Source organism: Calliphora vicina, chromosome 4, assembly GCF_958450345.1.
Source record: "Calliphora vicina chromosome 4, idCalVici1.1, whole genome shotgun sequence".
Lineage (NCBI taxonomy): Eukaryota > Metazoa > Arthropoda > Insecta > Diptera > Calliphoridae > Calliphora > Calliphora vicina.
Window position 1 is genome coordinate 47,644,251 of NC_088783.1, and position 25,841 is coordinate 47,670,091.

A 25,841-nucleotide genomic window follows, 5' to 3' on the forward strand; every position below is an offset into this window, starting at 1 on the left:
TAATTAATCTTAATTATACTGATAAGTCAATAATCACTGCAATGTTTTGCGTGACTTTTCTTGGGAAATTGATCGGAGTTTATGCAAGTGGTTGTTGTCTAAGTATTTCATAATTTGATCGGATGTTATCAGAAACACTAATATAGAGTAACTTCGGGTATTGTGGACTATGCGTTTAATGTGGACCAGTGTCTTTTTTCAGAAACTATTGAAGGTATGATAAAACTGATTTGTCGTACATTTTACAATTTGTTTGAAACGACAATTGCACATTTGCTATCATGAGTAATTGATATGTTGGCTATTTATTCTTGTATTGAAATTAATGCGCGTGCTCAACATTTTTTTCGGCTCAAGTAAGAAACAAAATTTGGTACAGTTACTTTGTAGAATTTAATGTTTGGTTGTTTTATATAGTTAAAGTGGACACGTAGTTTTGCATATATTTGGTAAGAATTTAAGCACATTTACATTATTAGTTAAAAATATTTTTTACCACTGTAACCCAAGTTCGTGTAATGTGGACCACTTAAATTTCTTGATTATGTACTACTGGTCCATATTACCCGACAATAACTATGTACTTTGTAAGCAATCTATCTAAGCCAAGAACGCGACTTTTTAGTTTGTATTAATAAAAATATATTGAAATTAAATTTTTTAATCATTCATGATTAGCTGGTTCATGAATTTTATGTATTAAATACTAGTCCACATTACCCTCATATAGTAGTCCATATTACCCTCCAATTTTTTTTAATGCTGGTATTTGGGTTCCTTACAATATTTTCACATAATTTGACGGAAAAAATTTTCAACTGCAAAAACAATTAGGGAATATATTAGCTAATATATTGATTCACAACTTTTTTAATATCCATATATATTGTGGCCAAAATTTAGAAGAAACAAAACGGTAGTCCACATTACCCGAAGTTACTCTATTCATTACAAATAACCTTCTTCCCTTGAATATCGAAAACAGCTTCGTTGTAGTTGTTGTTATTGTATAGTATTTTTGTGGTTGAATTGTGGTATATGCAGGGAGTTTCTTTAAGTTTTTTATGGAGATTAATGCCGTCATGTAGGTCTTGTAATGATTTTCCTCATATATATTTGTAATTTTTGCGGAATTTAGATGAAATTTTGAAAATATGTCAAATCGGAGTCGAAAGCCTTAGCCGCTAGTACTTTTTAAAATTCTTTTAATTACTTAATTGTATTACTGTAATTAATAATTATAAATAAATAAAAATAAAATAAATGTATATTAGGATGGATCGAATTTTTTCACGAAAACTCGTATAGCAGAAACACATACGAAATTTTCCCCAAGAAACCATAGGTCTAAAATCAATATTCTATCTTGCGCATTTCGTCTTTTATCCAATGATATTTAAATATAAATTTTTTTTTTAATAGTTTTTTTATTGGATAAAATTCGAAATGCGCAAGATAGGATTTGATTTTAGACCTATGGTTTCTTATGGAAACTTTCTTATAATTTTCCGTAGATTTCGTTTCTGCTATACGATTTTTTACTTTTTGATCCCCCATACAAATCGACTCGGCCTAATGTATATAAAGCTTGAACTATATGCCTTTCAGTCTTAATTTACCATTTAATGTATTTAGAAATAAATTGAAACCATATTTCTTAAATCTTTAAAAATCACTATCTGATAGAAATATTTACAAAATTTACTTAATATTATAGATTTTTGAAAGATATTTTAATAATTAAACAGAGGTCAAATTTAGTTTTAAAAAATGTTGGAGTCATTTTGGAATCATAAAACTAGGACCAGCCACTAAAATATCTTTAATTATGAACAATCTTCTTTTCTGCTAATTCCTTATGATACTTTTCAATATGTTTCAATGTCTAGCCCACTGTTTCTCTTGCACACAAATGTGTTAATAACAACAAAAACAAAGCTAAAAATACAACAAATATTTTCTTTTAGTTAAATTAAAGTGGTTTCTTTTCATATGCTCACTTGCTCCATCACTACCTCTTTTTCTCACACCCTCTCTCTCTCTCTATCTCTCTAATTTGTTCTCATTTATTGCTTGTGTTTATTTCATAGAGTACTCATATGTATGAGTGAATAATTGTCTGTGTGAATGTGTGTTTGCATGAATGTTCGTGGAACGGGGAGGACAATACAAATTGGTCTTGAACATATTGTTGTGTTGAAAATATTTGTTAAGCACTCATGTGTTAAGTATCTTATATATTGGGTTCTTTTATTTCCGTTTCCTCTTTTCGTTGGCATTTCTGGTTTTTCAGTTATGCTGTCGTGTGTATGCATGTGTGTGTGTGCTTGAATACAAACAGCACAAATATTTACCAACAACATTTTGTTAAAAAGCATATTTGTTAGATATTTTTCTTCATTCTTTTTTTCCATTTTCTGGTTGGTTTGTTGGAATATTTTCTAACAATAGGTGTTTGTTAGTAGAAAATTAGTATGAATCAGAAGATGTTTACATTTTTTTTTTTTTTGTTGCTTATTTTATTAAGAGTTGTTTCCTTAAAGCGATACATACAATATTTCTGGAATTCTGGCAAAATCTTTATATTTCTTGTTATTTTGTTTACATTGCACCCTAAAGCAAATTTTAAATTTGCAAAAAGGTTTTCTAAAGATTGAAATTTTACAAGATATTAAATATCAGGCAAAAGACATTTTAATCAGATAAAAATTATGTTAAATCAAGGTAAGATAATAATTTGGTTGGTTATCAAATTACAAAATAAAACCTTAAATGGACTACGGGCAGTATGAGTAATATTTTGTTAAATATTAGCTTTTCTTTTATAATTTTGATCACAAATTTAGTATTTTTATGTTGCTTCAACACTTTTGTATCACTTAATAAAATGGAAGTGTGCAAATGACTCTAAATACTATGTGTTTACAGAATATGATTAAAATAGGAAGATCTAGGATCAATTTGTTTGTGCTGTCGTATTGAATGTTAACCCTTTCCCATATTTATCTACCTCAATCTTATATTTATTTAAATTGAATTTAAAATAATCTCTCAGACATCATGTTTACATAATAGATATTGCGCAATCAACCTGTAATATTACATTATCACCCCCTTTACTTAAACTTTTTTACCACCGACATCAAAATTTATTGACAATCCACATTTTGCATAATATTTTATACACTCACGCCCCGGCAATATTCCCTAACCAGTTCTTAAATGGTTACAAATTAAAATGTTGCTCTTTTTGTTATTTGTATACATTCATGAAAACCAAATTACCCATCAGTAAACGAAATAAATAAAAGTGTAGCAAAAAAATAAAATAATAAATATATAGGAAAAAATATGGTTGATGTCGTTATATTCATATTTTATATTTTGTACGTAAATGGCTTTTATTGTTGTAATAACTTTAATGCAATGAATAAAATTCAGCTCACACTTTGCTTAACCAACAACAAAAACAACTACTCAACACCCATGGAACGTAGCAACCAAACAGCCAACTCAGCAACAAGACCGAGCTCACGAAAAATACATAAAAATATATATATATGGGCATTTCCATTGTGCCGAACGCGACACTTACACGCATTTTAATTGAAAAATACATACGGAAATCGTAGCAATTTTTATCGATAGCATATTTTGTGCAAAAGATAGGTTCTTTCTTTTAGTTATTTCCATTAAATTTGAAATAAACTTGGTATCCCGAACGAGACAAAAGTAGAAGTCGAAGAACTGGATCAGAATTTATTGAAGAAGATGAGAATTCTCTTGTTGAAATGTTTGTATTTATTTTTTTTTTTTTGAATCCTTTAGTATGATTTATCACGTGACAAATCATGTTTGTAATACCTATTAGCCAAATAAATTCAACTCAAACTAAAAACTTCGTATTTTTGAACTTGGTTTTTAATAACATTTTGATGGGAACATGTCTGTCAAGTCTTGCTTTACTTCATTATTTTGAACATATTGCTCTCCGAAGCTTATGGAGAATGTGTTTCATCGGTTTCAACGTGCGAGAGATAGTATGTGCGGATCAGAAGTGGTGATTTGACTATCTCTTACACCGAAGCGTAAGAGATAGTATACGAAGCCCGGCCAACCAGTTCGATCGGGATAAAATTTGACGGGATAAAATAAATAAAGATTTTATTACATATTCATTGAGTTCTAAAACAACAATTTATATAACAATTTTAATAGGATTGCAAATATTAGAAACAATTTGATCCACATTTTTTCCGGGCTATATTTTTTTGTTTAGATAAGTTCCTACAATTTTGGCTATACGGTCCACATTTCCTTCGGGGCTGGTAAAATACTTTGGCGATAAATGGAGAACACATCAAGGTTTCCAAATCTGCTTTCCGTTTTCTGATCCCAGCTTTGGGATTTTTGAACATGTGGCCCAAAGTTGAAGTTTTAATAAAAAATAGGTCAAATTCCGAAGGACGTAGGGGCAACATATTCAAAAAATGGGACATTTTTTTATACCAAAATGTTCCCCGTAAAGATATCTTACAGAAAAACATAAAAGTGTTATATATTCTTAAATAAAGTTTTTTTTAATAAAAATAGAGTTAAGTCGACCAAAAAACAGCAAAAATCCACTATTTTTTTAATATTTAAATTGAAAATCGTTTATTTTTGGATACATAATAGATATTTATCTCAAATCTTTTGTATATTATTGGTAATTTAGTTGTCTAACTAACAAAAAAGTTCGAGTCCATTCCATCCATAATTACGCCCTATATTTTTAAAATTTCAATTTTTAAATGCATATAACTCGAAAATTAGAAGAGATAAATAGTACAGTAAGATCTTTGACATCGGATGGGAAACAAAAAAATGGCACGTGGTTGAAAATGTTACATGTCGAAGGTACCCTACTTTGAGCCCCTATAGCGCCGCCTCTGGAGCATTTGTAGGATCGATTTTAATAACTTAAGCCCAAATACTCCTTGGCAACGCTCACTTCAAATTTTATCCCGATCGAAGCAGCCAGTTTATAAATGGCAGATTTATTTCCAAAAAATTTCGATTCTGCCCCACTGTGCAGCTTAATCAACACCAAAACCAAATATCCATGGCGCTAAGGTAATGCTCTGTATTTGGTGGGAGAAGAGGGTCCTATCTATTATAAGCTTCTGAAATCAGGCCAGACCATCACATAGAACCTGCATCGAACGCAACTGATTCATTTGCTGAAAATGCGGCCAGACATGAAACAATAATATTCAATCATGACAACCTGTTAAAAACTATTTAGAATAAAGTGGTTGGGAAGTTTTGCCTCACCCGCTTATAGTCCAGACCCGACCGAATACTATTTGTTTAGATCGATGCAGAACGATCTCTTTAGGATCCGAAATTGGCTTGATTTATTTTTATTTTTTTGTAAAAAAGAAATTTTCGAATTATTTTTTTTTTCAAATGTTTTTTTTTAAATTAAAAATTTATTTTGTTTTTTCAATATTTCAATATTTAGCGAAAAAAAAATCGGCTTGAAAAATATTTTTTCTGATTTTGACCCATTGTAGGTCCAACTTACTATGATTTTATAGGACAAGTTATTTGGGGGTTTCGGAAAGTTGATTTAAACAAACAGACAGACATGGCATAATCGAATCCGGTATCTATAAGGATCCAGAATATATATACTTTATAGGGTCGGAATTGAAAATGTAGAAATTACAAACGGAATGACAAACTTATACATACCCTTCTCACGAAGGTGGAGGGTATGAAAAATTAAAAAATTCCGCATTTTTAAGTCATACAACCAATATTTTAAAATTATTATTCTTCAATGAATACCACGTTGGATATGCTTTTAGGGCTTATTGTCTAAATCCCGGTACCAAGTGATAGTTTTATATGGAAAACAAAATCAAACTATCAGAAATTAAAAAAAAATACTTACTATCCCGAACGTGACACACTTTGAAAATCAAATGTTTAGTGTGATTATTATAAACAGTAACTTGGTTTTAGTTAAAGACACTAAATTTAGATTTTAATTAGACTGTTCAGCTAGTTTATTAGAACTATCTCGAAGTACTGATAACAAACGATGATTTAGTTACCGGAACGTGACTTTGGAACAAGAAAAAAATCAAGTGATAAATTTAACGCAATCAAGTTTTGTTCGACCACTTTTTATTTATTTGTATTAATTTAAAATTGATAGAATGATTAAATAAGATGAATGCAATCAATTATAAACACAAAACATGAGAATATGTCTTTAAATTTAGCCAAGAGCAAGAAAAAATACATTATCAGTCTGCAGTCCAATTTTCTCATGATAGCAACCAGAGTATGATTATCTTAGCAGAAATTATTTTAATATAATTTTAGAAAAAATCAGTTGTTCATGAACATTTTTATTTCCGACCACAGTGAACCTTTCTGTGGAAATGCCCATATACATAAAAAAGGATCTTTCACCACAAAACCAGGAGTCTGCATACGTGTTGAAAATATTTGTTGAAACTTTTTATACGTTAACACATACACTCTTCCTCTCTCACACAATCACATTCATATAAAAATACTTTTTTCACTCACACACTTTTCGTTTGTGTTTTGCTACTGTGTGTATGTGTTGTTGTTGTTGAACTGTATCTATGTTTAAATTACATTTTAATAAAACTCTCATAAATTTTGTGATAAAATAAAATATTTTGATATTCATTTTATAGTAATGATGGTAAGAGTACCATGAATTTAAACAAATTTTTTATGAATAATATCGTAGGAGGCACTAAAACGCAAACAAAAAAAAAGAAACTGCAAATTGTAAAATAAACTATTAGTCAGGCAAGGCAAAGGTTAAAAGTTGGATTACAAACTAAGTGCAATTGGAAAATGTTATAAATTGCATATTATTACATTTGTTTACTTAGTAATAGTTCGCAGTAGAATTTTTGTTCATTCATTGTTAAAGAGTTGTTAAAAAAATATTATAATTATTACAACTTGCCGTTATAGTTAAAGTTACCTTTAAGGTACCTTTTTCTATTGCTTAAAGTTACCTTTAACTATAACGGCAAGTTGTAATAATGGCCCTTAATGTTCTAGCCCTGCAACGTATGTATGAAATCTAAATCTAAAAAATTATAAATATATTTTAATCCAATTTGCATGAAATGTCACCTTAAAATTCCCTTAGTTCAGTGAAATGTCAACACGGTCTAATTTTCAGCCTTTCATAAAAAGTGTAAAAACGATCTCCGATTTATAACAATAAGGGTGTTTGAGATGACATCGGTTCTATGGTTTCTTTTAGATCTGATATATATTAAAGATTTATTTTATAATTTTGAATTTTTAATCTAGTTTTTCTTAAACAATTATATGACTTACATATGTCGACAGAAGTAGCAAATCTCATAAAAAATTAATAAAAAATAATTTTATTTTTTTTAAACATGCAAGATGAAAAGACATTCAAAAGTTATCAGGCTTCAAAGTTATTTATTTAACAAGAAAATAATAATTGTTAAAAAAAGTTTAGAAAGTAATAATTTGTTAATAACAAAACATTTTTAAATCCATATAACTTTTTAATGGGTTGTACCGTGTTGATAAGCTCTTCATTATGCATGCAAAATCTAAATTTTTTTTAAATGATATTTGCGCCCCCCTTTCTAAGTTTTTGGAACTATTTTTAAGGATTCCAAAAACATCAATTGTATTAATTATTGATGCAGAATCGACTGGTAAAATCAGATTTGCAATATATTCAACAGTTTTTTCACTACAGCAAAATGTGCTCTAAATCCGTGTCTTTAGGTGCGTTGAACCACCACAAGGAATGAAAATTTTCCAAAAAAAAGGACGCCATTATTTTTATTTACGCTAAAACCTTCAGAAAAATGATGATACCCGAATAACAAATGAAGTGACCTGGTCACAAACGAACTCTAATGTATATAACTAGTACTGGAACTATGGGTGTATGACTTAAAAATGGGGGATATTTTAAAATGTTTAGCCCTTATTTCGAAACATTTGTACAATACAAATTTATTCAAAGTATTGGCTATTGGTATGATCTTTTCCCATCTTTTTGGCAGCATATAAATTCCGAGCCAAAAGAATTGCTCATCTTTTGAGGCCAATAACGAATCAAGCTAATATCGGATACCCTGTTCAAAGTCAAGCGTATCGCAAAAACAGCATTCTGCATCGATCAAAACAAATATAAGTCGAACGGGGTGAAATGACGGTTAAAGCAAAACTTCCCAACCACTGCATTTAAATAGTTTTTAACAGGTATTGCAACATGTTGTGATAATGGAATATTATGGTTTCATATCTGGCCGCATATTCTTGGCGTTTTTCGGTCAATGCTCGCTTCAAACGGATCATTTGCGTTCGATACTGGTTCCATGTGGTGGTCTGGTCAGATTCCCATTGGTCCCACCAAATAAAGAGAATTTTTTTAGCGTCATGGATATTTGGCTTTGTTATCAATTCGGCTCGTTGACCGGACTTCACGAACTCTTCATCGCAAGTAATGATTCGGTGCAAAAATTATTTTCTTTTATAACATTCAGGCATCAATTCGGATATGCAAAACCGTTCAAAGTCTATCGGCTTCAATTCGCATGGTACCCAATTTCCTTGCTTTTGGATGAATTCTGCTGCTCGCAAACGTTTTAGAATTGCTGCTTGAGTAGCTCCCAATAATTTTGTAAGCTCTTCTGGAGTTTTTCAACAATCTTCATTGGTCTTCAAATTTTTTTTTTTGTCTGGCCTGGGCGATCTTTGTCTTCCATGTCAATATCACCACTTCTGAACCTCACAAACCATCTCTCGCACGTTGAAACCGATGGAAGACATTCACCATAAACTTTAGTGAGCAATCGGTGTGCTTCAGCTGCACCTTTTTTTCAAATTGAAGAAGTAAGCAACACTTTCCGCATTCGACGCTTTGTTGGCACAAAATTCGAAAATTTCGATGCAAAAAAAACGTTGTTGTTTTCACTATAATATTCAATAACAAAGTAAAAATAAATGACAGATATACCCTTTAAAATGACATATGAGTTATTAAAAACAAAAACCTCGTTCAAAAGATACGCCGTATATTTTAAATCTCAGATTTAAATTTAATTTAACCGGTATTTATAATGTGGTGTTTTTTAATAAAGAAAGGTAAATTAACACACTACATTATTTGCTGATATGAATTATTGCAATTTTTTATAACTCATCGGCCTAGCTAAATGACATGAGTGACATATGAGTAACAATGGCTTGAGATGAAAATGTGTCTGATGTGTTGGGCAATGTACAACAACTAGTTTGAGTCGGTACAACATCTCAGACAACCTGAAATATTTGAGTATAGGTTCTTCACTACTTACACAATAGCATTTTAAAACGGTGATGTCATTGGAGGAGAGTACTTACCACAACCGCTTATAAATATAACATAAATTAAATAACTCATTGATAGCCATACCATACTGGAGACGTTATCAGTAATAACACACCATGCAATGACCCAAAAAATAAGCATTTATTTAACAGATAATAAATAAGTCATTCTACGACTACTTCTGAGTAATGGAGACGGTATGTTGTAGCCAACGAATAGTATGTTATTTAGTAATATATATGCTGGGAATATATTGTATTCTCAACTCTTTGATTATAACAGTCTTAAAGTAAATGAATGATATGTATACAATAAGTACCATAGAATAAACACATAGAACGGAAGGAGAGAGTAATATATATGGAAAAATTACTCTCTTTTCACACATACGGGTGATACAATAACAAAATACATGCAATACATTCTCATGAATTAGGTTTTTGACAACAGATTTAGGTTTTTGGCTCTCAGTTACCTATCTAGTTGTTGTCTATGATAAGTACTACCTCTTTTAAAAGATTATAAATTGAAATAAAACTTTCCCCCATTTTCCACTGTTCATCACTGACTTAAGTATTTTAAAACTTTTTCTTCTTTTATTTTTTTGTGGCCTTGGTAAATCACATTATTCTGACAAGTGACAAATATTTTTATGAATTCAGTTTGGCTTATACATTATAATACACACATATAACTAAAAATACAGACATGTATACAAGTATATTTTTCACATTTTATACCCTGTTTAACCAAACAACAATGTGATTAATTATATTTTCCACAGCATAACAAAAACTTTTTAATGAAACTCATCACATAACTTTGCTTATTTTTTCATGCAGCTATTTTTTTTTTCACACACTTCACAACAAAATGTTGTTTTCATGGCATTTTGTATCTGGCTTGTTTGTTGTTTTATTTATTTCGTATCCAAAAAAAACAGATGAAAAACACAACAAAATTGTGAAAAAAAACCCCAAAAATTACATGATGGTGGTGCTACTCAGTACACGTTTAACTATTTAGCCAAAATAAAAACTGTTAAAAAGAGAACAAATTAAAGCCAAAAAAAATGTTTAAATAATTGTTTGTGTTTGTTTTTGTTTAAGGGCATAAACAGGAAATTTATTACAATTTAACAAGCAGTATTTGTCTGTACAAATACAGACATACTTGTGTCAGTGTCAGTATCAGTGTCGGTCGGTGTCAATGAGTTTGTTGTAATTCTGTGCGAACATGTATGAGAGAGTGTTTTTCGGTGTGCATCCTTTTCTGTTTGTTTTTGTTATTAAATATGTAATTTCATTACACATTGTTGGCAGACACTCAAAACAATATCACACTTAAATACACAGGCCCAAAAGGAAAAATGTTGATAAAAAAATTATTTTTGAACCTTTACTCTTCTGAATTCGATAATATTTGGAATAAATATTCTCTATCGCCATGCAAAATTTAAAGTTCTCTGGACATTCCTAAATAGTTTTAAAATTTAAATTTGTTCAATGCCTCCAGATCTTATAATTTTAAATCTCATGCTAAAGCTAATGATGGTTCAATATTAAAAGAAAAGGATTTTTAGGAAAATCGTAGTGACAAGTGACAATAGCTGCAGGTTTTAATTATAGGGACCGTAAATAACGGTTACCCAAAAAATTTGAAATCAAAAACTGTCTATGTTAGAGCCAACCGACATCTATACTGTTACCAATACATTCGTTTTGACATGTTCTTTCAGAATCTATGGTGATATTAAAAAAAATGATTTCAACTCCACAGTTAACAGTTATTATTCAACGTAAAAATAAAAGTTCGCATGAAACTTTAAAAAAAGAGTTTTAAATAACCCACATAAAAAAAAACTCATTTCAGGAGTTTTATTCTTCCAGTCAGAAAAAAAACTCATTTGAGGAGTTTTATTTTTTCCGTCATAAAATAAAATTCATTTGAGGAGTTTTATTTTTCCGGTCAGAAAATAAAACTCTTTTCGTTTATTTTCTACTTTTTTTTCAGTATCTTTCTTTAATGAGTCTATCTGATATAACCTGTGTAATAACTTATTTGTTTATGAAGAAAAACAACAACAATTTAATAATAAAAATCAAACAATAGGAAATTAAAATCCCACTTGTTTTTATTTTAATGACACTTTATTCAATTGCAATGCAAGGTGCTTTACAAAGTGTAATGATCAGAAAAACGGGAAGCCTAAGGTGTCAATTTACATAAAATAAGTTTTATTTTCTGAAGGAGAAAATAAAACTCCTCAAATGAGTTTTATTTTCTGAAAAAAAAAATACAACTCCTCAAATGAGTTTTTTTCTGACAGGCAAACAAAAATAAAATTCCTCAAATGAGTTTTATTTGTGGCGGCTATTTATTACTCTTTTTTGAAGAATTTCATGTGAACTTTTATTTTTACGTTTAATAATACTGATTTTGATGGATTTTTATTCTTAAAGTCATAAAATAACTCTCACAAAATAACTTTTTGATTTCACTTATAACCGTTACGGTTCCTAAATTATACGTTTGAAAATTAAGGAATTTTTTAAATTAGATTTTTAGTTATTTGCTTGGTTATTAAAAATCGTTGTTTTCTTTTTGGTTACTTACTTGTTGTGCAAATTTATTAAATGTTTGTAAAATTACATAAATTTAATATTTATTAAAAAAGTTATGTAGAGGCAATTTTGTTATTTTTTTATTTTTTTGTCAGTAGTAAGTTATTTTCTGCAATAAGTATTTGACATATTGTCAATATTATTTTTTTATACAACAATTTGTTATTTTGTAATGGCTGTTTGATACTTTATTTATTTATGTTATAAATGCAGGAGGCTGGCTTTATACACATAAATATTTATGACCTCATATGCCAGTTTTTGGGGCAATAAAAAAGTAATCACTGATTTTAAGTGACTTTTTTTAACACCGAGTGATTTGAAACAACAAACTGTTTTATCAGCGATTTTTTTTTTTTGAGTTGTGTTTGAAAAAAGATGAATTATGATTTAATGGCCATTAAAAGTGTAAAAAAAAAACTAAAATATTTGTTTATCATAGCTTAGTGTACAAAAATCATAAGTACAGTTTTTATGAAAACTTAGATTTTAGTTAGTAAAACACTATAGAATATGTAAAATTACATTAATCGAATGCTACCATGATGTCATTATTTTATATGCTAGCTTTGTTAGAAATATGGCGGATTTCACGTCAAGTGAACCAACTTTTAAAATCGATGTATTGCGATCGGGATGAAATTCTCACCAAGGTTAGTTCTATTGGATAGTAACTCAGACACAAAAATGTTATGTTTTGAGTTACAAGATATTTATTTTGATAGATATCCCACTCGCATCACACTAAGCGACCAAATAGGTCTTCGAGGAAAATATCTAAACTTTCTGTTGAGCAAAAAAAAAATTAAAAAGAGGGCCCATTTCGAAAAAAAGTCAACAAAGTTTTTGATTTTGCAGCTTTAAGCTTTGTTTTAAGAAAAAAAAGGTCCCATTTTGAAAAAAAAATCAAAAAAGTTTTTGATTTCGGAAAAAAAATATTAAAAATTTTTTATTTTAAATATTTTTTTCGAAAGATAGAAGAAATAGCTATCTAAACTATTTGGGACATATTTTGCTAAGAACAATAGGTAATAAGTAACATGGATGAGAAAAATCACATGTTTGGCCAAAATGTCAAATTTTGCGTTCTTGACGAACTTGTTGAAAAATTGTATCTGAATTACTATTCAAGAGGTCTAACCTTGGTGCAAATTTCATCCCGATCGGAAGACATCGATTTTAAAAGTTTGTTCACTTGACTTGAACTCCCCCATATACAAAAAATTATAAAAATTTTAAAATTGATTTTGGTAAAAAAAGTCGATATATTCGCGATTTTTTGCTTATATCTCATCAAATTTTCACCATTTTAAGTAGCAACATATTTTGGACTATACGGGATATATTGATGTAACAAGCAATCATGTAGTATGTAAGTTATTTGGGGGCTTCGGAAAAATGATTTCAACAGACATACGGACTGCTGGATATGACTATATCGATTCCGATATCTATATCGGTCCAGTGGGGTCTCAAATGAAGAACATAGCAATTACAAACATTTGAAAAAATTATTTCGATTACAAGTTTTACATGGACGGACGGATAAACGGACATCGCATAATCAACTCAGAAAGTGATCTCGAGCAGATTGGTATACCTTAAGATAGTTCTGTGACAATAATTTTCCACGTTACAAACATCAGCACTAACTCAATATACCCTCCCCAATACCACCATATTAGGGAGGGTATATTGAGTAGGGTATAACAAGTATTAAAGTATGGCTGGTCAAGCCCGACCATATAATACTGTTAAGTTTTTACCTTTTATCAATGGTGATTCATTTCCTTTAAATAAACCGCATTCTTTTACTTGCAAATAAAAGCAGTTTAGTAGTTTAAAAGTATACCAACTCTTTATTTATTCAAATTTACACAACAATTTAAATAGTCAATTTCTTTTAATACACACACATATAACTGATAATTCAGTTGATGTTAATTCTAACAGCGAATATGACAAACAGACTGACTGTAATTTTCTGGTACTATTTATATACACAATGGGATCTTCTAGTAGTTTCATGAATTGTCTATCTGACGAACAAAACTAGTATGTTCTATTTATAGAGCTTTTTGCAGCTCAACAAACAATGTAAATAAGGATTGAGATTGAACAATTCTTAACACACCTTTTTCATTATATATGTATTTTAACCTAAGTATTATTTTTTTATCAAGTTACCACGTTTAAGCAGTTATTACGTTTAATGTCAATTACATTCATTTGTTGTTAGTCTAATTAAAATGAGTGACCAGAAAAAGAGCATACTAAAATTATAAAATATTTTCAACAAAACCCAACTTGATCCTACAAAAAGTTGGCCAAACAATTAAAGGTCTGCCTTCAAACTGATTCCAATGTTATTAAATAGTAGCGGGAGAACTTGTCCATTGATAGAAAACCTTGCTTAGGTAGAAGGAATGATCTACATGACTTTTCTAAAGCAAATAAATAGGAAGCATTTTTAAAAGAGGTCCCAACATTTCCTGTAGGTAAGCCAAACATTTGTTAGAAAGGGCTCTATAAATACCGAAATTTACATCAAGGAATTTTTGCAGAAAGTGGATACTTCCATTCATAAGACTTCTTAATGTGTCCACTTGTTTTTGGCCTGATTTGACATCCTGTCACTATGGTAAGCAAGGTCTTGAGTAGTACAAGAACAATAATGTGGTATTTATACCAAGAGATGCAAATCCTCCAAACTGCCTGGAGCTAAGGCCAGTGGAGGGATATTGGGCTCTTGTTAAAAGAGAATTGATGAGCACAAAAAAGGTGTCCAAAAGTGTGGCAGATTTTAATCGGAGGTATACAACCTGTTCGAACAAAGTGACAGAAAGCACTATTAAAACCATAATGGAAGTTGTAATAATAATTTCAATCAAATAATAAAATCAAAACTTTAGGTTTAGTGGTTTAATTTTTATTAACATTTATGTATGTTAAGATTTTTTCGATCTTGCTCCTTATGTTTTATCAATTACATTTTTCGATGCACCAAACCAAAATTTCTATTTTGATGCTCTGTGTTATTAATATTATATAAAAAATATTTTATTTTTCATATAGTCTCCTTTAAGCTCTATGCAGGTCATCAAAATAGGTATTTGTTTGTGTGATGATTTCGCCTTTGTAGTCAAATCTTTTTCCGCCGAGCCATTTCTTCAGGTTTGGAAACAAGAAATAGTCACTGCGGGCTAAATCTGAAGAATAGGAGCCTATTTTATGGATTTTTACCATTGAAAGCCCTATCCTTGCCAAAGAAAACTTTTGCGGTCTTCTCATTAAAACAACCCACTAACTTTCTGATTGTTTTACACTTTTGAAGGTATTCAATGTGATGTCTGTTTTGTCTGACAAACCCACCTTGGCCTTCCTTGGCACCGTTTCACCCCGAGAATCCCACTGTTTTAACTTCTGTTTGGCCTCGGGTGTGTTGTGGTGAATCCAAATTTCGTCCACGGCAACGAAACGGCGGTTGAACAATGCCAAACACTCCTGCGAAGTTCTCACAATATTGCGTTTGTGGTCGATTGATTTGGAGCAAACGAGGTACCCATCTTGTGGAAAGCTTCTCATACCCAATTGATTATTCAAAAATTTAAACCACTGAGCCATGTGAGATGCCTATGGCTTCCATAATCTCTCGCACTTTCAATCTCCGATCAGACAACACCATATAGTGAATGTTTTCAATTGTTTCTGGTATGGCGACCACAACTGGGTGTCCAGAACGTTCGGCATCTTACATACTTGTACGGCTACAACGAAATTCATAAAAATAATGCTTCATGAGCACATGAGCACATTTTCTCCTGTCAAATATAAACTAACTGACGCAGCTTGTTCAAATTCTGACAGGACTCAACTGCAGAAAGTAGAACAGTTATACTCAACAGTTACCACTCTACGTCATGCCGAAGCAAACCTTATTTTTTTGCCCCATTAATTCAATCGCTTTCAAAATCAGGGTCGTAAAAGGATCAATCTCTATTTAGTGTAAATACTAATTATAAACATAACATTAATAAAATGTTGTTGCCTTCATTTTAATTCAACAACTTTTAAAAGTCAATTTGAATTCACGTGCCATTTCTTAAGAGATTTTTAATATTTCAGCTGTCCTCCAAAACACCACCCCAGCTGTCATTTTGAATTCATTGTTAAATGATGTTCTTAAATGGTATTTTAAAAGATTGCTATTAAATTATCATAATTGCCATTGTTATGTCGTTAATACTTTTAATTATGAAAATCAAATTAACATTTATAAGGACATATGCTAACAGACGCACACTTTCGCTTAAACATTGAGCGTAAGCATGTTTAAACGTGTTAAATTATAATTTAATTTAAATAACATAAACAATAGCTGCAGGAACTTGTATTACACATAGAAATACGTAACAAAAACTGTTTGTACCAGTATTTAATGCCTTTTGAAATATTACACCTTTGGCGCGGAAAGAAGAAACAAAATACAGGAAAGGACAGCTTAGATAAATTACAATTTAACCATATAAAACAAATAACCCAGAAACACAAGGCAACCAACAAAGTTAGAAAAAGGGCTTAATTGGTATTTTATTTTGTATTGTTTTTCCCATTTTATTTTAATTTTTTTTCTTTTGTTTTGCCCCAGCATTTGACAGGGTATTAATAATTTATTTGGTTTTCTTTGTTTTACAGGACTCTCTGACACAAAACTCCATGAGATTTATTTGGATAACAAAGAAATTAAACTCAGCTGGATGGTGGATTGGTACAAACAAGAAGTGCTGTTTCACCTGCAAAACGCCTTTAACGAACAGCATCGTTGGTTCTATCTGGGCTTCTCGAAACGTGGTGGTATTGGGGATGCTGATATTTGTTTTTTCGAAAATCAAAATGGTTTCTTTAATGTTGTTACGGACACCTACACCAGTCCGGATGGTAAGTTTGTGCACAAGGATTATCAGCAGGATTGTGTGCTGTTCAAAATGGACGAATATACTTTGGCGTTTAAGAGGAAATTTGATACATGTGATCCATCAGATTTTCGTATGCATGTAAGTATATCTGTGCGGGAATGTAAACCATTTAAAATGTTTATAATTAATATTTGCTGTGGTTTTATTTTTTATATATCGTTTGGTTTTTATATCTTTATTTTGTTTTTATTTGTATTCTTTTAGGAAGGCACCATGTATATTATGTGGGCCAGAGGCGAAGTTGAATTGGAACTTACAGATTATCAATTTCCCTTTCCAAATGTTTCATCGCAAGAGTCGGGCATTAAAATGATGCAATTACTAAGAGCTGATAAAATTCCTGTACCAGAAACGTGAGTAACAAAAAACATTTGGTTTCACTAGGGGTATTCACTCAAAGAAAAATAGTTGAAATTAAGTTATTAAGATTTTTGAGTATGAACTTATATTTTTAACATCTTTTAGGAAAATTTAGAAACTTTCTATGCCTGATCAATCGAAAAAAATTAGCTACTAGCCCGTATAAACCATCGAGGCCAAAACCAAGAAATTTTGTTACCAAGATTAAGTTTTACTTTCCACGTATATTTATAAGTGTCAATGCGTAAAACGGTAACACTGCTCATGTCAACGGGCATATGTCAGTTGACTCCTGTCAAAATTTTGGACAAGCTGCGTCATTTTGTTTATGTTTGAAAGCCATTTATAGCAGACTACTTCATTACTTGAGAAATTGGAAAAGAGTAAATTTAGTCTGCTCATTAAGCATTATTTTTTAAGTAAAGACTAAGCTTGATAAATGCTAAGGGAACTACGCACTATCAATTTCAATAGTTAAGAAGTAAGGGATCTATATTCGGCTGTGTCGAATCTTATATACCCTTCACCAAATTATACTTCAAAATACAAATTTGAAATATTTTTAAGTAAACCAAATTTATTTTTTTTTCAAAGTTTTTTAAATTTAATGGATTTTTTTTTTTAAATTTAAAAAAATTTTTTTTTTAAATTTAAAAAATTTTTTTTTTTTAAATTTTAAAATTTTTTTTGGTTTTTAATTTTTTTGTTTAAAAAAAAAATTCGAGTTAAAATTTTTTATTTCTGATTTTGACCCATTGTAGGTCCTATATATGCCGTTGCAAAGGTCTTTGAAATATCTATCATTATATATCAATATTGTCTATACTAATGACTAAATAATCCAGATATATGTAGGTCTAAAATAGGTCAAAAATCGAGGTTGTCCTGGTTTTTCCTCATATGTCCGCCATTTGTGGACCGATTTTGCTGATTTTAAATAGGAAACTTCTCCAAAGCATGTCTGAGAGAATTAATGAAGATTTGGATCCCGAAGATATCTGGGGTCTTCAGAAAATTGATTTCAACAGACAGACAGATGGACATGGCTTAGTCGACTCCGCTATCTATAAGGATCCAGAATATATACTGTATAGGGTCGGAAAATTATATTGTGGAAATTACAAACGGAATGACAAACTTATATATACCTTTCTCACGAAGGTGAAGGGTTTAAAAAGTGGTTTACTGAATTTTGTTATTGCCCAGTCGAAAAAAAACACATCATAATGTTTGCCGAACATTGCGGAAGCATCTTGGTTCAGTGGTTCCAATTTTGAATGATCACTGGGGTTTGAGAAAGCTTTCAGCAAGATGGCTGCAATTTCCTCGCAATCCGGTGTTCACATGTGTAGTTTATATGAATTAGGCTACAAAATGCTCCCCCTTCCGCCCTATTCACTGCATTTAGCACCGAATGACTATTTCCTGTTACCAAAACTTTGTATGGTACCCAATTTCCCTGCTTGTTGAGTTTTGCAATAATCTGCATGTAGTTACGCTACCAATTCTTGGTCTTCAAACTTTTTTTTGGGCGATCTTTGTCTTCCGCGTCAAAATCACCACTTCCGAACAGCACAAACCATATCTCGCACATTAAAACCGATGTAAAGCAAAACTTCCTGCATATGACGCTTTGTTGGCACAAAATTCGATATTTTCGTAGCAAAAAAAAACTTTGTTGTTTACACCATAATATACAATAGCTAAGTGAGAATAAATGATAGATATGAGGAGCAGCAGAACGAAGGGACTTTTTTGAAAATTAAAAAATTTTGGGAAAATTGATTTTTTCTACAAGATTTCAACCCAAATATTGTAAAAATACCAAAAAAATATTTATTAGGTAAACAAAATATAAATTTTTTTTTTCAAAATTTAAAAAAAAAAATCCAACATTGTTTTACGAATGTTTTTTAATTTAAAAATTTTTATTTTAATTTTGAAATTTTTTTTTTAAATTTAATCAAACAAAATTTTTGACAAAGAAATTTTTTTAGTAACAAAAATTCGGGTTAAAATTCGGGTTTGACCCATTGAAGGTCCGACTTTCTATAGCCTTATCTACATCGTTGCAATGGACTTTGAAATATGTATCATTAGATATCCATATTGTCTACATTATTGTCTAAGTAATCTAGATATAGAATAGTCCAAAAATCGAGGTTGTCCTGGTTTTTCCCTTATACCTCAGCCATTTGTGGGCAATTTTTAACAGCAACCGAGCCGGAAGAATTCTCGATATATTAATGTATGAATCATGTATCTATGTTATATGTGGGCTACGAAAAGTTGATTTCAACATGCAGACGGACATGACTATATCGACTTTGTGGGGACGCAAATAAAAATTGTGGAAATTACAAACGGAATGACAAACTTATATATACCCTTGCCACTCATGTTGAAGGATATAAAAATAGTATGTTTTAATAACAAGTCATTTCCAATTGTATTTCAGATGTTTCTAATTGTTTTTCAGAAAATTCCATTAAATTTCTAAATATATATTACAGAAATTTCCAATTGAATTTCAGAAATTTCCAATTATATTTCACAAAATTCTAATTGTATATCCGAATATTCCAGTTATATTTCAGAATTTTTCAATTGTGTTTCAGAAATATTCATTTCTATTTCAGAAATTTCAATTGGTATTGTTATTAAAATTTCCTTAAATACATTTGGAAATTTCTGAAATACAAATGGAAGTTTATGAAAACTCTAAAGTATGTATTATTGGAAATTTCTAAAATTCAATTAGAAAATTCTGAAATACAATTGGAAATGGTGTAGTTTTAAAAATCGTGATTTTTAAAAGTATTATTTAAGTAACGTTAAGTGTTTTTAAGAAAATTATATTCAAAAATAAAGTACCTTTTTAACAAAGTTCCGGTTTTAAAAGGTACGTTTTTAAAAAAATGTCTATTTTAAATAAAACATTTTTAAAACTGTAGTTGCTTATATAAATGCATTTTATAAATTTGTAGTACTTTTTGGCTGCCATTTTTGAAGTACAGTTTTAAAAAAGTACTTTTTAATAAAATCGTCTACGAAATTTTATTTAAAAAAAAATCCTTAACATATTTTATATCAAAGTGAATACCTTTATTACAATAATATGTTTTAACAATCTCTGTATTTTAAATAAAACATTCTTTAAATAAAATCACTTCTGTTCATTATTTTTTCTTTTAATTTTCATTTTATATTTTACATCATATTTTTTTTTTTGTTAATTTTTCCCTCAATATATTTATCACATCCCCTAATATGTCTTTTCCTATATCTCTTACTTTCGCCCCTCTCACCTGCAGTGACCTTAAGCACATCGAAATAACCCTCGATGAAGTGGCGGTGCCAGTGAAAGAAACCACTTATTGGTGTCATATACAAAAACTTGATGATTTTCTACAGCAGAAACATCATATTGTACAATTTGAGCCAATGATTAGCACACCCGGCATCGTACATCACATGGAGGTATTTCACTGTGAAACGGATTGGAATGTCGAAATCCCACTCTACAATGGTGACTGTGAACAATTGCCGGCCGAAGCAAAAGTCTGCTCAAAAGTCATTGCCTTGTGGGCGATGGGTGCCAGTACGTTTACGTATCCACCTGAAACTGGTTTGCCAATTGGTGGCAAAGCATATAATCCCTACATACGTTTAGAGGTGCATTTTAATAATCCTGAACTAGAGAAAGGTGGGTATCTATATAGACGTATGTATGTACATATATAGCTGTCAAAGGTGATTTATGTTAAAGTTACACATGTAGTTTATGTGTATGTAGGTTGAGTAGTAGTAGTAGTAGATACGGGTGAACACACATACATATACATGCCAGTACACATACAATAAATAAAAATGGACATGGACATGGGAGTTGAAAGCCAATTTAGTTTGAACATACAACAAAAAAAAAACTCAAACCAAAATTGTATTGGTTGTGTGCGAAAGTTGTTTCGTTGTATCTATAGTAAAGTTTAAAGTTAAAGTATATTAAATTTCCGTTCTAGATCATTTTAGTACTATTGTTAACCCGCTGTTTTTGTAATAGTGATTCATGGCATTTCATTATATGGGCCCAGACTCAAAATCTGTAGCATGAATCTCTAATATCCAGTTGTTTGGATTACCTTTATTCTATGTATCCAAATTAAATGGGAAACCAATTTGTAACAGTCGATCCCAAGTAGAATTTATATTCTTGTTCTGTGAAACGGTGAAATGCAAAGTTTTTTCATATTTTCATAGAGTTTCTGATTCTCGTTTAGTGAAAAAATTATAATTAAATTCTGATGTTTTCATATGAAAAGAACAAGTGGAAGGAAAGAAATTTTTTTCACAATTAATTAATTGTGAAATGACAATATGAAAAGTTCTTATGAAAACGAAAATTAAAAGTTTTTTTCATTTCACCGATTCACAGAACCAGAATCGACCCACAGGTATAAGGAACACACACATCTGTGATTTGAGTTATTTTTGAAAGGATTTCATAACACTATACAACAAAATAATTTTTTTTTCCAAAATTACAAGGTCCGACCAATAAATTTTGATAAAGGAGACAAAAAAAAAAGACACGTGTACCGGCGTTTTGAAAGTTTACATCTGAATTTCATTTGAGCGCGGGTTAAAGTTTCCCAACTCAGGCACATTCTTATTGTTAATCTTCATAAGAAACCATATGATCCTTACATTTTAGGTACAAAATGAGTTCAGCAAAGTTATGTAAAATTTTACGGAGAATATTTTTGTAGAATATGTTAACCCGCTAACTCCTCAAGGCATGAGTCTTTTTTGTCCTTCTTTTAAAAAAGTGAAAAAACCACCATTAAAACAGGGATTTAAGGGGTTAAACTGTTCTGCAAAAAATTTATACGTGAAATTTTACTATAAGTCCCTGAATACATCAAAACGGAATATTCAACAAGAAAGTCAGAAAAAAGACATAACAACAGAGATTTCGCATTTATTAAGAATATTATTTTAAAGAACATTTTAGGTATAAAATGTATTCAGAAAATTTATGCAAAATGTTACGGAGAACATCTTTGTAGAATATGTTAACCTTCTAACTCCTTAAGGCATGGGTCTTTTTTTGTCCTTCTTTTAAAAAAGAACAACAAACACCATTAAAACAGGGATTTAAGGGGTTAAAATGTTTCGCAAAAATATTACTATAAGCCATTAAATACACCAAAACGGCAAATTCAACCAGAAAGTCAGAAATGGCTGAATTTTCCGTTTTGGTGTATTTAGGGACTTATAGTAAAATTTCACGGAGAATATTTTTGCGGAACATTTTTTTTGTCTCCTCTATCAAAATTTATTGGTCGGACCTCGTAATTTTTTTTGGTGTTGTATAGTGTAATTGGCATAAAACTTGAATCCAGGGGCCGAATTACCGCATTCGTGATCGATTGAACTATCGTATCGAAAAATAATTTCGATATCGTAATTATAACAAAATATACTAAATTTCATGCTCGATATCGAATGCCGTAATCTCAAATAAGAAAATTACCATCGATTTTACTCTATATCGAATGCGGTAATTCGGCCCCAGTATTTTAAATTAAATCGAAACGAATTACTTCCCTCAACCAAGATTCAATAAAGAACTTAAATTTACTTGCCACTTAGTGGCACACAGAAGAGAAAATCACACAAACACTGAAAAGACTGAAATAAATTGTGCTTTCAACCCCTTTTTGCAACACAATATATCTATATTAAAGATGTTCGACGAAATGAAAACAAATAATCATCATTATTTTTTTACTTTCGTTTTTTTTTGGTCATTTGTAAGAGTATTTAAATTTGAAGTTTTTTTTTTTTGATTTATTTTTCGTAACAAAATAGGTCATGTCGATAGTTCAGGATTGCGCATTAAAATGGTCTCACAGCTGAGGCAATTTGATGCTGGTGTCATGGAATTGGGACTTGAGTACACAGACAAAATGGCCATACCCCCTGGACAGGTGGCATTTCCACTAAGTGGTTATTGTATTGCAGAGTGTACAGAATTGGTGAGTTACAATGAGTAACAATAGCTGTTAATGACAAGGCAATGTTGTAAAAAGAAGAAAAAATTCATGCCATTTATTTAAATTTAACCATACTTTTGTGTTTATATGTAAAAAAAGAAACGTGTAACAGTAACAGGAAGCTTAAATTGTTAATAATAAAGAAATAAATTGCTTTGTTACACCAGTTGACATAGAAATATACATTTTTAATACCCTCCAAAAAAAAAAAATTAAAAAAAACGTGTGTCAAAAGCAATCATTTTCTTTATTCCTTCTTTTTTTAAATTTCTATTTCTATACCAAACATTCAGCCTTGTATAGCTTTCGTGTTCAATTTATCATGAAATACATAAATTCCTTTATTGAAATCTTTACCATTTTTTTATCTTTTTTATATGTATGTGTATGTTTGAATATATTCCAGGCATTTCCTCCCTCTGGCATTGTAGTTTTTGGCTCACAATTACACACCCATTTACGTGGTGTACGGATATTGACGCGACATTTTCGTGGCACCGAAGAATTACGTGAATTGAACCGTGATGATTATTATTCGCATCATTTTCAGGAGATGAGAAATTTGCATTATAAACCACGTGTATTACCGGTAAGTTTTCCTTTTCTTACTTACGTTTTTTTTATTTTTTATATTTTCTTATCTTCTTTTCATCATTGTCACCTTAAGTAGTTTGTGGGAATTTTTTTTTCCGTTTTAGCACATACTTATTTTCTTGTTTTGTGGGTTATTTTATGAATAGTCAATAAGTACACCATTTTTAGATATATTTTTGCATTGGTATCTGGTCAAAGAATGGAAAGTTGAAATCCACAAAGGTTTTTCAGACCCGACTTTATCGGTTATAAATGATTAACCCTAAGCTCTCTTTTGTTGTGTATTATTTCTGACTTTCTGGTTGAATTTTCCGTTTTGGTGTATTCAGGGACTTATAGTAAAATTTCACGGACAATATTTTTGCGGAACATTTTAACCCCTTAAATCCCTGCTTAAAAGTGTTTTTTGCTCTTTTTAAAAAGAAAGACAAAAAAGACCCATGCCTTGAGGACTTAGAGGGTTAACATATTCTACAAAAATGTTTTCCGTAACATTTTACATAAATTTGCTGAACATATTTTATACTTAAAATGTAAGGATCACATGGTTTCTTATACCGATTAACAATAAGAATGTTACAGATTTTTTTGAGCTTTTTTGTCTTCTCTATCAAAATTTATTGGTCGGACCTTGTAATTTTGGAAAAAAATTTATTTTGTTGTATAGTGTAATTAGTCATAGCTCCCATATAAAACCCACTTCTGAACATGTCGAACATGTCCTAAACATGTCGATATACACATAAAATTCAACATAACTGACTTTCATATAGACATAAATCACACGACCTAATTTCATGGTGATTGGTTTATAATTGGGCATAGCTCCCATATAAGGCCCTCTTCAATTTATCAATTAAAAAATTAATGAGTTTAGGCAATTTTAGTGATAACATCTTCTTCGAATTTTTCGATTTCTAATTGATTTTGTATTGGGTGTATGACCTACCTACAATAGATATGTCATACGTCATTTTGAAGGGAACATATCTGTCATTTATTCTCACAGTTATTGGACATTATAATGTAAGCAACAAAGTTTAGTTTGCTTCAAATTTTGTATCAACAAAGCTTCATATGCGGAAAGTTTTGCATTATTTCTTTAATTTGATAAAAAAAAGTGCCACTGAAGCACATCAATTGCTCACCAAACCTTATGGTGAATATGTTCCATCGGTTTCAAGGAGCGATATTTGATTAGTTCAGTTTAGAAGTAATAATTGTGTCACGGCAGACAAAGATCGACCAGGCCAGCCAAAAAACTTTGTAGACCATGAAATGGAGGCTTGAATTGTTGTCAAATTATTGGGAGCTCATGAAGCAGCCAATGAAAACGTCTGAGAGCAGCAGGATTAACCAAAAGCAGGGTAATTGGGTATCATACGAATTGAAGACCTTGAAAGGAGATTTTGTATGGCCAAAATGATGTTTGAACGCTATAAAAGAAAATCATTTTTTCACCGAATCATTACTTGCGATGAAATATGGATCCACTACGATAACCAGAAGAGTAAGAGATCCTATATGAAGCCCGGTCAAGCAGCCGACTCGATACCAAAGACAAATATCCATGGTGGGATCAAAAAGGGTCCTATTATGAAAATGAAATCTGGCCAGACCATCACAGAGAACATGTACAGAACACAAATTGGTCGAAAAATGCCCCGAATGTACTGCCAGACATTAAATTATGATATTTCATAATGACAATACTCGGAAGAAGTGGTTGGGAAATTTTGCATCACCCGCTTTATAGTCCAGACCTTATCCCTTCTGACTGCTATTTGTGATACGATTCATTTGCCTGATTCGTCCTTAG

General features: G+C 30.6%; 1 protein-coding gene across 1 annotated transcript in view; it reads left to right on the top strand.

The window, feature by feature from the left end:
• Positions 1-25,841, top strand: part of Tbh (Tyramine beta hydroxylase) — a 99,440-nt gene that overhangs the window by 67,418 nt on the left and 6,181 nt on the right. Inside the window, exons 2-6 of the mRNA XM_065508613.1 lie at positions 16,729-17,087; positions 17,214-17,362; positions 20,684-21,075; positions 23,244-23,410; positions 23,835-24,017. Coding sequence (XP_065364685.1) covers positions 16,729-17,087; positions 17,214-17,362; positions 20,684-21,075; positions 23,244-23,410; positions 23,835-24,017 — 1,250 coding nt within the window. The remainder of the gene's footprint in view (positions 1-16,728; positions 17,088-17,213; positions 17,363-20,683; positions 21,076-23,243; positions 23,411-23,834; positions 24,018-25,841) is intronic.